Source organism: Carcharodon carcharias, chromosome 28, assembly GCF_017639515.1.
Source record: "Carcharodon carcharias isolate sCarCar2 chromosome 28, sCarCar2.pri, whole genome shotgun sequence".
NCBI lineage: Eukaryota > Metazoa > Chordata > Chondrichthyes > Lamniformes > Lamnidae > Carcharodon > Carcharodon carcharias.
Window position 1 is genome coordinate 12,960,540 of NC_054494.1, and position 15,444 is coordinate 12,975,983.

Below are 15,444 nucleotides of genomic sequence, written 5' to 3' on the forward strand. Positions count from 1 at the left end.
GTTATAGAGGAGGGGGCAGAAGGAGATGGCAATGGAAGGGCGGATCACAATGTGAGGAGTTAGGATGGGGGTGTAGGATGAGCCACGGGGTTTGGGAGGTCAGTCAGGGGGATAGGGGGTGTAGTCAGGGGGGTCATCGGAAGACACGGTAGTTGGGGTGAGGAGGGTTGTCAGAGGCTCTGGAGGGTAGTCAGTGGGGGGCGTTGGTGAGGGTTAGTCAGAGAGTCAGGAGGGTAGTCAGGAGTGGAGGGCAGTTGGGATGATAGTTGGGGGGATAGGGGTTAGTGGGGGGTAGTTGGGGGTCAGGAGGGTAATCGGTGTATTGGGTAGTGTCAATACCATAGTTACCCAGGAGTTAGAGGTGGTTTTAATCCTTCTAACTTTTCCTGGGTAACTATTTTCCTGAGAATGGGAACCAGTATTGGATGGTTCCAGGTGCAGGGTAATTGTCCGTGGCAAGTTTAAACTTCCCAGGAAACTCCCGTGTAATCCTTGGCGAGGGACCTTAAGGGATTTCCCCAGCACATCTTCAGGGATACGTACGACCCCCCACCCCACCTCTCCAATGAATGAAAGTCCATTGAACATTAAACTAACGCGGGTATTAACACAACTTAACAATTATTTGCAACTCCAGTCCACATTTGCACTTATTGCAGCGCGGGGGGAGAGATGCATTTTCTCACGTGGCAGGTTTGGAGACTGTCCCAATCCCTTACCCACCACCACCACCACCCCCCTCCCTTTGTTAAATGTCCCCTACTCGCATTGATCACCTAACCCTAACCCACTCAGCGCTTCGCCCACCAGCTGTCAAGACCCATCAGCTCACGTCATCCCCGGGGCTGGCAGCTGATAAATGTGCTTCCTGATACCCAGCTGCTTCGCTTCAGAGGACGAAGGCAAGAAAGAGCAGCAGCCAGGTACACCAAATACCTCTTTTGCTTTTACCCCTTCGGACGCGTTTTTTTTTTCTTCTCCAGGCTCCATTTGCAGCGTTTTTAGTTGCTCAAAAGGAGAGTGCAGTGTTCGCTGCATTTAATCTATTTGATAACTATTTATGTTCCCCTTGCTTTAGCTTGTAGTCGGGGGTTCCCGGGGGGGTCAGTAAGAAGGTTGGTTGTGTGTAAGGGGAGAAAAAACGGCTTAGAAAGCGGTTAAAAAAATTGGGAGACTTAATGCATGCTTTCACCTGTCGTTTTATACTGGCTATGTTTCCAAATTTAGCTGAATGTTAGAATTCTGCTGTCCCAGAATAAACTTCCAGTTCCCTGTGTCTCGCTGCGAGTATTACAGAAGCCTTTGCTCGACGCTTATTAATATGAGCAATTAAGTGTCACAAACTATCCCCACCCCACTCTTGCAGTCACAGAGGAAAACTGGCGCATTTTGACTTGCTAGTTTGCTCCTTTTTAAAATGATTATTTGTGACATGACAACGACTGAAGTGGTGAAGTTGATGGCTAGAATAGTTTGAAATTTGATGGTGTGTTTTAACTATTTGTTTGCTGTTTAATTTTTATTAATGAGGTGGATATTGCCGAGCTCTAGCGTTGGGGGTGCGATGGGGGCGGCGGAATGAAATGAGGGGAATTTTCGCTCTATGGGCTGGCTGAAACAGTTGTCTGTTCAACTCTACGTCACGCTGAAACGGCAGTAAACGGGGTTGTAGATATATTTTAATCTGAAATAAATTGCCCAATGGCGGGGTTTTCAAGTTCTTAAAACCACTGTTACCGTAAAAATAAATGACGTATTTATTAAGGATACTACACTGTGTCCCATTGATTGGCAAAATGTTACAGCAGACATCGTTTTTTTAAAAATCAATATAATTTGAAAGTTTTTGATGGGTGTCTGTTAAAATACCTTTAATAATATTACACCCCATCATTTTCTGATGACCTGTAGTTTTTTTTTAACTTGTAAAATTTCTGAATAGGTTTGGGGAGTTGAAGGAACTTGGAAAAAATCTATGTGACTGTATCCTATAATTGGTGCTGTGAGTCACACAGTCCTGGCCTGTTTGGTGTTATGTTATAGTCCATATATGGCCCACTTCTAGCTATGAACTGTCCCTGTGTGGCTAGTTGTTTCTATTCTTGGGCAACACTTCAGCCCTTTTTTTCAATGGGAAAATCTTTTAATTTGATGATTTGTTTTAATTGTTACATTTTATTAATTAACTTTTCTTGTCTCTCTCCCTCACCCCCCAACAACCAACCAACGCTTCCTCAAGTAGTGACTTCAGTGGCTGCCGGGAGAGTGAAAGATGTCGACCTATAATGTGTCTCTTGCTGGCCCTGCACCTTGGGGCTTCAGGCTGCAAGGAGGAAAGGATTTCAACATGCCCCTTACTATATCGAGAGTAAGTTAATGATTCCTGCCTGCTTCTCGTTTCCAGTTGGGAACTGGCAATTGCTATATGTCCCTGCTGTTTGATAGGTTACTTTATTTTAAGCACCATCAAAGACCCATTTTGATACCATCCAAAAGTTAGCTCATTGTGAAGATTCTAACTCCTGGAGGCCTCGATGCTATCAATTTTTGTTTACATGACATGGTTTCTGGTTTACAAGCCACACTGCAAAATTGGCTCTTTTTAAAGGGGACGTTGTCAATTATTCTCCTCCTTTACACAAGGAATGTTAATGTCTCTCCACAGATGCTGCCTGACCTGCTGAGTATTTCCAGCACTTTTTGGTTTTATTTTAGATTTCCAGCATCTGCAGTACTTTGCTTTAGTGTTGGTTTGGATGCCAATATCAATCTGTTACTAATGTGTTGCATCCATTACTCAACCTTTGCTATTACGAAAGCAGACTGTGCGGTGGTAGTGGGGGGAAATGAAAACAAAAATTGCCCTAACTTGGGGCAGCGGTACAGTTTTCAGATTAAATCAATTCCTGGACCAGCCAGCATGTCTGAGCAGAAAGTTTCCCCATGACACACACTGACATTCTACAATTCTCTGAGTGAAATACTAAGCCTAAATACTTCCATCATGAATCAGTCGAAAGCTGACACTTCCATAAGCTGCTCTTGTAACCTTTGATGCAGATTCCATGGGTTGATCCCAGGATTTGCTTGGCTTAATCTGTTTGCAAAGCCCAGGTTCTGACTCTCAGCCTCAGCTAAAACTGGGTCTACAAGTGTGTTGCCAGTATGCAGAACCAAACTCTTGGTCCAAATTGACTTTCTCTTGGATGGGAGCAAGTCATGGATTGAGGTTTAAGCGAGGATAAAGTTGATACAAAGGCCCCTAATGCCCCTGGTGATTGTTCAAGAGGAACGTCTCCTTCACCCATTGACACGATGCTCACTAAAGTTATAAAAGCAAAGTCTCAGAGCTCTGAGATATTATTTATTCTGTTGGGTACCAATTCTGATCGTTCAGTCATGAACCAAACTGATAACCCTTTTCTGCTTCCTCCTGGGGTTCAACTCAAGGCCCCATTGTTCACAGCCATAATCTTTTGTGTCACTCTCCCTTTTCCTTTTCTCGATCTTTTTGAAATTGATCTAGCATGATATAGTGCCCAGAGATTCAGACACTTGTTATCTTGTGTACACTAAACCCCAAAGCACCAAAACCCATCTTTGTTGTTTGTTGTATTCTAACTGGATCATCCACAGTGACTATTTAATAATTTTGCACCTTTTATCTTTTGTAGATCTGTTTATTTACCAAAAACCATTATGCCATGTAAGTTATTGATAATTTCCAGAGTGCTTTGCCAACATCATGTGGTCTTGCAAATAGAGAAGCTGTGTAATTATTGAGTTCATTAGTGTGGTGTTGATAATTTCCTGAAGGAACAAGGTAGGCTTCTAACGGACTCTAGAAGCAATGGAATCAGCACTGGAGTGCAAGCCGGTGTTGAACTGGTTCCAATTATTGGCCCGCGCTCTGAAACCGCTGACTCTTCAGAAGTATCAGGAAGGTGAAATACTGTCTCTGTTGTATGCCCAAAGGCCAATTAACTGTTTCCTAACCAAAGTGGTGCAAAGCAACTGATATAGCATTGATACTAAAGGATTCATCTGAAACTATTAAACTCAGCTTGCCAGCTTGACTTAGTGCAGTTGCACTTAGTGGCAGTATGCTCATGTACAAGTAGTTACTTGGCCACTTCTGATGTGAGTGGGATAACTATCCTATTATGACACAGTTGCAGTATTTGGAAGATTGTGGCCTGGATTTGAAGCAGCCACTGGCTGCCGAGTGCTGAGGCGGACTGTTAAAGTGGCCTGCCTTAGTGCTCTGGAACTTCATCCCAGTTGTTTTCTTAAACATTAGGCTCCCTAGCTGTCACTCTTCACACCCCTCACCCACTGCCCATGCTTATACATGCCAATTCATGCCAACCCATGCCCTACACATCTCCAAATGCCTCTCATATCCTCCATTGCTAACTCATGTCAACCACCCATCCCCATAGCCCTTTGTTGCCCCTATGCCAACTTATTGCCAACCCATATCAACTCGACTCTCCATACCTATGGCACTTTACAGTCCCTGTGCCAACTTATGCCCTCCAATCACCAGCCTTTGCTTTACACCGTCCATGCCAACTCACCCAGTACCCACCATCGGCAGACCACAGGGGCCACCCTGACATGAAATAAAGTTCTAAAAATCTATTAGAGACTTCATCTATTCTAGACTTTACTATATATTAAAATAAAACTCTCTCATTCATGAAAGTCCATTCAATATATTTAAACCCCCTCAAGTACTTAGTCCCTTATAAAAACAAACATTTGTACTCATAACCCCACATCAAAGACAGCTAATCCTTAAATAACCTCTTTGAGCTGTCAATCAAACTGAGCATACAGATCACCCCCCCGCCCACACTCTCTCATTGTGATAATAAGCTGTGGAAAGCAGTCAAACATTACTAATGCTGTAATAATTGCACTTAGGTTTATGCTAACAAACAACTATGGAAACTGCTAGAACAGATTCTTTTTCACTTTCACAGACACAGGCAAGCAGTTTGTTGTTCAATTTTTAAAGGGCTAGCCATGTAAATATCTTTACAGCTTGATAGTTCTACAGACCTTATCCACCTTTCCAAATGCATTTATGAACTCTCGAAAGATTCATAACTCCCACACTGCAGGGTAAGGCCTCTGCTCCTGCAAAATGGGGTCAGTTTGAACTCGGCACTGAATTCAAATGGCCCTTCTGTGTTTGGCTTTCCGATTTGTGAGAGTCGCATCCTGCTCCCATTCCCCACCAGGCAAAAATGACTCCTGCCGAATATGGGGCGACACTTAGAATACTGTGTGCAGTTCTATTGTAAAAAAAATACAAAAGCATTGGAGAGGATGCAGAGGAGATTTACAAGGATGATACCAGAAATGCAAGGGTATACTTATTAGAAGAGGATTGATGGGCTGGGTCTCTTTTTTCTACGAAAAAAGGTTGAGGGGTGACCTAATTGAGGTCTTTAAAATTTTGATAGTGGATACAGAGAGAATGTTTCCTCATGTGGGGAAGAGCATAACTAGAGGTTGCCAATATAAGATAGTCACCAAGAAATTCAATAGGGAATTCCAAAGAAACTTCTTTACCCAGGGAGTGGTGAGAATGTGGAACTCATTACCATGGGGTCAAGTGAATGATATAGCTATATTTAAGGGAAGTTAGGTTAACGTATGAGGGAGAAGGGAGTAGATGGTTATGATAGTGGATTTAAATGAAGAAATATGGGGGGAGGCTTGAGTGGAGCATAAACACTGGCATTGCCTGGTTGACCTGTTTCTGTGCCTCATACCCTATGTAATTCAACATTCTGGCCATCTCCCAACTTCCTTTTTTTTAAGTGCATCTTCACACACACACTTTTTATGATCTGGGGAATAGTGGGGAGGTAGTGGAAGGATTCCTGAGCTGGTTATCAGTCTGTTGAATGATATCATGAATGCTCCTTCTGTGGCCAACAAGTCCTAAAGTGGGACTTGAACCCAGAGCTTTTGGCCCAGAGGTAGGAATGCTACCCCTGTGCCACGAGACCTCCCATTAACAACAAATTGCCCAAAACTTTGTTGTATCAATTCCTGCACCAAATTCTGCTTGTCCATTGTTTCAGGCTCCCAAAGTCTCCTGTTTAAAATCTTTGCCTTTAAATCCATGGTCCTCCTTTATCCTTTATCTGTGATCTACTCCAATCCTATATCCACCCTTCTGCCCTAAATATATTGTTCCTCTCACTGACCATTTGTGAAAATTGTCCCTTTCCACCATTGGCAGAAGAGGTTTTATCTTCTGGACCCAAACTCTGGAGGCAGCACTTGCACGGTGCAATAGAAGATTTCCTGTGATTCAGAGATAACTGGAACTGGGAGATAGGACAGAGTGTGGAAGAAAAATAGTCTTGAAGAGAGCCTGCAAGCTGCTGGAACAGATATTGAGATGTTGTTCATGATAGGTAAAGACTGCAGACCAGAGGCTCACTCACTGTCTAGCCCTGCCTTCATGCCATTTGCAGGTTCTTTAATTTGTAACAATGAATTGCTGACATGAGCCCATACCCTTGTGTTCTATGCCGCGTTGTGCTGGTAAACTGAGATGCCCTGCCAGCTGTTTGATTCAGGTCACTGTCAAGAACAAAAGGAAATTTGTGGGTGAGTGATGTCATGCTATGTTCCACTGACTGCACAAATGGGATTCCTAAGCACTCGTCAGGAATTGCAGGGCAGTCATTGTTTGTGTAATGAATTGCCATGTTTCATTCTCTTTCCGAAAAATTGTCTATTAATATGTTCTGATGTGTTTGCCATTTGGCAGTGAGTCATTGCTTGTTGATTAATAGGCTAGGTGATGGGACTAAGAAGGTTGCAAGGTCACCTTATACCCTGACTATGTTTCAACTGGCGCAACTGTAATGGCAACCAGTAATACAATTAAAATTGTGTTAATCTGTCAGCACACCTTTTCAATATAATAAAACATCCAAAGGCACTTCATGCAGGAGAGCTGAATCAGAGGCGTTGACTTGAAAATAAAATCTCATTCACTAAGTGAGGAACATTAGGAGAGTGGGGGAAACCAGTTAGAGAAACCTCGGGACTGGAAAAGGTTGTGGGGAGCATTGGAATAGGGGTTATGTGAGAATACCACCTCAGAGGGCAGCCATTCTGATGGGGGAATTATTAGACCAGGGAATTCAGGATTAGGAGTGAGAGGAAATTTACTCCCAATTGTATTGTTCAATTGAACCAACAACAAATTTTATTCAATCCCATCCCATCTGCTGAGTTTTATTTGGGATTAGGTGCCAAGGTTGTTCTCCTTGGAGCAAAGGAGATTGAGGAGAATTTGATAGAGATACACAGGATTATGGCAGGTTGACAATGAAAAGCTGTTATAAGAACAGAAAATGCTGAAAATACTCAACAGGTCCGGCAGCATCTGTGGAGGGAGAAACAGAGTTAACGTTTTAGGTCGTGACACTTCATCCCATTAACTGATCGGATAAGGATGGGAGGAACAGATTTAAGGTTTTGGGCACGTGATAGGAGGGTGGGGGATGTGAGGAAAAATCTCATTTTTATACAGTGAGTCGTAATGGCCTAAAACTTGCTGCCAACGTGGGTGGTGGAAGCGGAGATGATTGTGGATTTCAAAAGGAAATTGGATGGGAACTTCAGGGAAATAAACTTGCAGGCTAAGGGGATAGAACGGGTGGTAATGGGACTGACCAGATTGTTGTGCAGAGGGCCAGCATGGATTCGATGGGCCGAGTAACCCATACGATAGTAGCATAGACGTACCTGGGGAAAATTCATCACTGGATTTAAACTGCACTGATCAATCAGGTAATTTAATACCTGGGGCAGCTGTTGGTCTTGTTGGGAGGTACAATTGCGGAGTGGTATGGCATTAGATTGGTCATGTGTGTCTTTTTATTAGCGTATATGAATGATAACAACTGATTAACTGAGCGAATTATGACACTGGTTTACTGAGACTGGCTCATCTTGACCTCTGATCATTTATGACCACATCCTTGAGGAATGAAGAGAGATGTCTGCTGCTGCTGCTTTGGGCAAAAAAACCCATCAGTTTCATTGAACATAAATAGCGACTGCCGAGCTACAGGGCAACAATGTAAAATTAACATTGCCTTAATGAGGGTGGAAATCAGAAGGTTATTGCACCAGCTCAGGAGATGCGAAAATTAGATTCTCAGTGGAAACCATTAATGTCATGCAGGTTCATTTCTTTCCTAAGCAGCTGGATAGTATGTGATTGAGAAAAGATTGAAGGTTATTGAGATATGAAAACAGAAAGATAATCACATGCTCCATAGAGTTTGCAGCTGGGGACACTGAAGTGTCCTTGGTGGAATGTCATTGGTCTGGTTAACTTCAAATTGTGATATTAGATTAAGCTGCCAGAGGTTTTGCTTGCATATCTTTAGAAGGAAAAGGGGTTTGGGGAGATGGGGGTCTGTGTAATGGTTTGAATTTCCTCTATATGGAAGTTTGTTGAAGTTAGTCACCTCCCCAGCAATTGGGGTGACTGCATCAGTGTAAATGGTACATCATGTAAGGCATGGGTGAATGGCCTTCCCTCATGATCTGTCCTTTACTAAAGTATCAGGATTCAAGCTTGCTTTGCAGATTAAACAATGTCTACTACCTCAGTGACCATGACAGAAAGGAGAAAAACAGTAAAACTTGGAAATGAGGGGTACCAGTAAAACTTGTCTGAACTGGTCTTGTATACCTTACTCCAATATTACTAGTGCCAGTATTACTGACTTTCACTGGGATTTGAAAATTTTGAACTGGTTTTCCCTTTGGGTCTAAATTGAACCCTGTGATCAACACATCAGTTTGGTTTGTTTCATTGACAGTATTTTCTGTTGCCAGGACAACCATGATTACATATTCAAAGTAGTTAATTGTTGGTGAAATTGGGACATTTTGAGGAAATGCAGGTTCATTCATTACTTGATTTGAAAAATAGAAACTGGTTTTGTCCAATGTGACGTTTTGTGCTGCCCTTGGGGATCAGCCGTTGGGGATCAGAATTGAATATATCAGTCAGTGTGCTATATATTTTCTGTTTCATACATAAGGTATTGTTTACTTAGTCTAGGGTCTCTACACTGAAGAGATAACCATGTACTATGTTGCACACCTAAGGAGAGGGGGCAGAAATTTTAATGGCACTTTCAAAATCTGGCGTTTTTAATGAATGAAATCAGTTGACCCTGTCCTGAAAGAAACAGCTCATATATAGGAGACTTGAAGGAGGATGATTTGGAGTTGTAACACTTCACTCATTGAATTCACTGAGACCTTGAGCTCTGATGTTCAAAAGCACATTTTGCATTAAGTTTTATGTCTGCGCTATTTTACTGCAGACACTAATGTGTAAGAACAGCTTATCATTTCTTATGAAGGATAGTTGGCCCATTACAGACTTCTTACATAGAGCTGCTCTGCAGTGCTTTTAGTATTTTGCTGGTTGTTGTACCTGATGTTATAACTTATTGGTAGGTAAAGACATTAGTTGATTTTCAATTTATGAACATGATATGAATGTCTGCTATTTTGAAGTGAATTTTGGTGGAGCGTAAATGCATTAAGCAGATTACTTGCAAGTGGAGTAATGTAAGCTTCTCATTCATTTGTGGTAAAATAGCATGGCAAAGATACTGCTTCTGACTCATGGAGGATACAGTGGAGATATAGGAACTGCTGTTGGATCATTAGGAGAGAATTAGGAGAATCACAAAATAACTAGAAAACCATCTGTCGGTGATCTCAAGTTGCATTCAGTCCCTGTTTTTGTACATTTAAGTGCATCTCATTCTAATGTTAGTTTGAGCACATATGTCAGAGCTGCCCAACAAGCTGTATCCTTCACTTATGTTAACAGCACAGGAGGTCTTTTGCCACAGTGGTAGCATCCCAACCTCTGTGCCAGAAGCTCTGGGTTCAATCCCACTCCAGGACTTGATGGCCACAAAAGACATGTTCATAACATGGCTAAACAGGTTGATTATCAGCCTATAAATCCTTCCAATACACCTGTTGGCAGGCGGTAAGAGCGGGAGAGTTTCCTGGTCAGTCATACTGTAGAGGGCAATAGCAAACCATTATAGTATTTTGCCAAGCATAATCATAGACCAATCCAATGGAAATCCATAGTTGCCAAGGCCCTCTTAGGACATGGGAGGAGGAGGAGGAGGAAGGAGGTTTAATAACCTGTGTTACTATTCTAAATGCCAATGATTCTGCAAACCACAACTTGCATTTATATAGCACCTTTAATGTCGTAAAACTTCCCAAGGCACTACACAGGAGCATGATCAAACAAAATTGGACCCTGAGTCACATAATTGTTGTAGAGCATGCTAAGCTAGGATTCTAGCAAGGATGCTAGCTGGAGGTGTATCAGAGTATTAATTTAAACCTAGTTTATTTACACTATTTACAGCAAGTACACTGAGAGTTATAGGAGAGGCACATCTCCCTTCAGGGCTACCTGTCTGCTGCCTACAATACCTAGCACATGACTGTTTGATGTTAGTGCTACATCATCATGTGTTCCATAGATTAGCATAGCCATTCTGTTAACCCTTTATATGACGATAAAGAAATAGTAGGATAGATCAAAGAGGTAGTTTTAAGAAGCGTTTTAAAGGAGGAGAGAGACATTGAGAGTTTTATAGAGGGAATTCCAAAGCTTATAGTCTTGGCTGCTGGATGCACAGCTTCCAGTAGGGAAGCATTGAAAATCAGAGATGCTCAAGGCCAAAATTGGAGGAACATAGATATATCAGTGGGTTGTAGGGCTGGAGGAGGTTACAGAGATAGGGAGGATATTTGAAAATAATGAGAATTCTAAAAGTGTTGCTGGGCCAGGAGCTAGGCCAGCAAGCACAGGCATAATGGATGAATGAGGCTTGATATGAGTTAGGATAAGGGCATCAGGGCTTTGAATGGTCCCAAGTTTATAGAGGCTGGAAGATGGGAGGCCAACCAGTAGAGCATTTAGAATAATCAAGATTGGCAGTAACAAAGGCATGGATGAGGGCTTCAGTAGCTGATGAGCTGAGGTAGGTGTGCAAATGGCCAATGTTATTGAGGTGGAAGTCAGTGGCCTTGGTGATGGAGTGGATATGTGGTGAAGAAATAAAATAAGAAAATGCTGGAAATAGTTAGCAAGTCTGACTACATCTGTGCCGCAAAATTGGAGTTAATGTTTCAGATCGGTTCATCCCAAGCAATGGTCACGATCTGAGGGTCAAATATGACGCTAAGGTTGCAAGCAGTCCGATTCCATCGCAGATAGTGACCAGGGAAAGGACTGGAGTCAGTGGTTAGGGAATGGAGTTTGTGGCAGGACCAAAAACCAAAGATTTGCTCTCGACAATATTTAGTTGAAGGAAATTTCTGCTCATCCAGTAATGGATGTCAGACTATGCAGTGTGACAAATCAGAGACTGGAGGTGTGAGGAGAGGTGTTGATGAGGTGTTGTCAGTGTACATTGTGTTTTCAGGTGATGTTGCCAAGTGGCTGGTTGTAGTAGAGAAATGAGAGAGGGCTAAATCCTTGTGTGACTCCAGAAATAACGATGCAAGAGTGCAAAGAGAAGCCATTGCAGATGATTCTCTCCATATGACTGTGTAGATAAAAATGGAACGAGATCAACCCTCCAGTTAAGGCAGAAAAAGCCTGGTGCCAGTTTCTCAAAGGCTGAATTTTGATATTTAAATGGTTGCCAGTGGGCACAGATTAGTGAGGAAGTTCCAAATGTCTTCACTGATCCTGCGACTATTTTTGACTGACGCCATAACACTAATCTGGACAAAGCTTGGCTCCTCAATGATCATTTACATGATTTTATTTATAGAGAAAGAAATATTTTCTAAAAAGCCAGTGGATTTCCATTCATCTGTTATCATTTTTTCTCTCTCTCTCTGTCTGCCTGTGTATATGTCACTTACGCACTCTTCTTTTCCTTCACCTACTCTTCCCATCTTTTCTTTATACCTCACTTTCTCTCTCTTTCTTTCTCTCATGGGGCTCAGTTTATCTCTTTTTCTCTCTCTCATTGTCTCTTTCAAATATTCTCTCCCTACATTTCACATTTTCGTTTCCTTCTTCCCAACCCCCCCATCACGCTCTGCCCCCAACCCCCCCCCCGGCTCTCCCCGACTCTCTCGCTCCACCCTGCCCACCCGCACTTCTCCGTGTGACAGATCCATAAGGTAAGAAATGGGATTGTGACTGTGATCAATGCAAATCCCTATTCTTCTCCATCCCAACTCGTTCTCAGATTCTGCAAAGCTTCTCTCACGGTGAACTACCAGTGGTGAATCTGGTGATATGGTGTAACTAGCTGCAAATGGCATTTACAGGGAGTGCATTGTGTGAAACGGTGTGTGTCCAGCCCTGTGGCTTCTCATGATGCACTTCCTGTCAGTCCCATCTCTTTGGGAAGCATCTGATTGCAGATTTATCCCTTATGTTTCAGCTAAACTTCCAAGAAGGAATAAAAATGGCCGGGAGAATCCCTGGCTGAGCATGGCTATTAGCATTGAGGAATGAATGCAATTGGGTGATCACAAACAATAACACTTGTTGTGTAGTGTTGCTCCGTGGCAAGAGAAACCTTTTCTCTGCCATGTGACATCCAAGTTGTAAAACATTCCAAGGACTCGAGGTCTTCAGTTTGCACAAAATAAAAGCTGATGCTACTACTAGTTTAGAACCATTAGGATAGGTTGATCAGCCTGGGGTGCTATTCCCCAGAAAGGAGAAGAATGGGAGAGGGGGTGGGTGAACTGATGGAATTTAATAAGGTAGACATTGACTATATGTTTGCACTTGTGGGGGAGACCAGAACAAGGGGTAATAAATATAAGATGAAAGCAAAATACTGCAGATGCTGGAAGTCTGAAATAAAAACAGGAAATGCTAGATAAGCTCAGCAAGTCTGGCAGCGTCTGTGGAGAGAGAAACAGAATTAACGTTCCGAGTCCGAATGACTTTTCTTCATAAATATAAGATTGTCAATAATAAATCCCATAGAACTTCAGGAGTAACTTCTTTACCCATAGTGTTGTTAGGGTATGGAATTCACCACCACATGAAATAGTTGAGGTGAATAAGATCAATGCATTTGAAGGGAAGCTGGATAAACACAATGAGACTGACCAAAGAGTGCAGTATTGGAATCCTGTAAGTTGGATGTGGTTACGTAAACATTCTCTTCGCCTGATGATCTCTGGAGATCTGGGATTCCAAACCAAGTGCCTGATAATTTTGACAGTAAAGGCGTTGGAAAAATAAAATGTCTTAGCTCTTTCCGAGGAGTTCGATGTGTCATTTTATATCAATACCGGATTTGCACTAGCTCCCTGTCCTTTCTCTTAAGATAACATACATATTTGAGATAATGAGGATAGATTTTTTTCATTCAGCTCTAGTGATTACATGGATGGAGAATGTGTGCTGAAGAGGAATCAAACAATTGGGCAAAGAAAGGTTGAGATGTGTTTTGTGCACAGGCCTTTCTGCCCATACTCTTCGGGTGTAGCTGCACTTTGAGAGCTGTCATGCTCGTGCAGAGCCAATGTCATGCTCTCATTAAGACCTTAGAACATACATAAACATATTTAGTTTCCCTATTTGTCTGCAAATCCTACTTTGAAGAGGCATTAGAGAAGTTCCCTTTGTGACATTTCTGATCCCATTTTAGTAGTACTGTAAATTTTTACATATTTGGTGAACAACCCAGTAAAAAAGCCCATTGCTGCTCCTCAATCTCAGGAAAACCAATTTAAATGAAGCATTTTTAGGGATTCAGCTGATCAGGAAGCAAAGTTTAATTGTGAGGTTGATTTGAATGAGCCCAAATTATGGAATATCATGGCTGAAGTAGTGTAAAATGAAAGAAGGCAAGCCAAAGAGATTAACAAGTATCTGTACAATTAAGCCACTTACCATACCAAAAAGCATGGGCGCATCTGCCCACATAGTGACTTAAACCTTTACAGGCGCTGGGTTAACAGGGAGCTTGCTGCAAAGCTTTACCATTTGCTTTGAGGACACCTGAGAGATATTTTTGTAAGGGTTTGTACTGGCAGCAGAGCCTTGCAAAATGTCCCTTCTGGAGCCAATCTGGAAATAAGTACAACGCTACAAGTGACAGTTAAGATTATGACCGTCTCAACTTTTCTGCTTCAGGCCAATTCCAAGCTAACACTTCTATATCAGGCTATGTGCTGAGCTCAGATGTGTCAAACACATGATTGATGCATTGGTTAACATTGATCTTCAGTGGGAAAGGCGAGTCATAGTAGCATGATGTGCTGCCCAATGCCAGTGCACTGCTGCATTTGGGAAAGTGCAGGGATCACTGGCTGCCATTGGTCATCTGGTCAGCGAGTTTCTATTCCACTGCCATTAACTCTTGCTCATACTTTTCTGTGCAGCTGTTCCTTGCTCAATTCTATCTACTCAAATTCGCTAACTACATCCAGTGTGTAGACATGCTGATAACCACAAACATTGATGAGGGATGAAGCATTCTGAATGGACAGTCATCTTCTGAGTCATGGATAGCCTGTTCTTTGAAGTCGAGATTGACGCAATTCTGCCTCCAAGGCATACATTGGAGTCTGTGTGTTAGAGAATGTGTTGAAGGATCAGACTAAAGAGCAGGCCTCCAAGCTCAGGGGATAGCTGCAGCTTCACATCTTTAAATCGCTCATTCTTTTGTGCAAGTAGGTCTCGGATGGCCTCATCAAGGGCTTGTAGTTCCCTCACCCCTCTTAAGTTCAGGACTGTTTCCTCAGAACTCTGTGCCATTTGTTCTGCAAACAATTAAGGGTTTTGAGATGGTGTACATTGAAGAAGCGCATTCAATGATAAACATGCCCAACCATTATCCCATCTGAAGGCCTTGATTTTCGCTCCCAAGTTGGGTAGTGGGGTTTAGGAAATTTCTTGGCTCCCACACCCACCTCAGGGAAGAAGTACCCCAGATGACAGGATCTTCACTTCAGGGAGATAGATGTGGAATGGAGTTAGGCCTGTCGCCCCCTGGACGTGGCTTAGAGGCAGCCACAGGGGCTGCACGTTCCAAGGTGGGCTGGTTAAAAGGCCCGTCTCAGATCTGCTCTCTGGGCCTTTGTTCCAGTTTGTTTCTTAAACATGAGGCCCTCTAGCCCTCACAACCCCTCAGCCCACCACTCACCCCCCCATGCCCACACATGCCTGCATTCTCCCCCAATGGCCTCTCACACTGTCCATATACCAACTTAGTGCCAACTCATGCATGAACAGGGCAAACCAAAGCCTCTGATGGTGACTGGAGAGTTGGGAGGCAGTATTAGAGTGGGCAAACAGCTGGTGGGGACCTAGGCAGACCACCTGGACAGCACTGCTGATTTCGAGTAACTACG

General features: G+C 42.8%; 1 protein-coding gene across 10 annotated transcripts in view; it reads left to right on the plus strand.

Annotated features, from left to right (window-relative positions):
- The first annotated feature begins 796 nt into the window (after nt 1–796).
- Nucleotides 797–15,444, plus strand: part of LOC121270752 (LIM domain-binding protein 3-like) — a 171,631-nt gene continuing 156,983 nt past the window's right edge. For 3 of the 10 annotated variants that reach the window (XM_041176143.1, XM_041176144.1, XM_041176146.1), the window contains exons 1-2: nt 797–923; nt 2,243–2,368. In XM_041176143.1, the coding sequence (XP_041032077.1) occupies nt 2,273–2,368 (96 nt within the window). In that variant the 5' untranslated portion in view covers nt 797–923; nt 2,243–2,272. Of the gene's footprint in view, nt 924–2,239; nt 2,369–15,444 lie in introns of all 10 variants that reach the window. The other 7 variants (XR_005941600.1, XM_041176139.1, XM_041176142.1 and 4 more) reach the window with 5 other exon arrangements.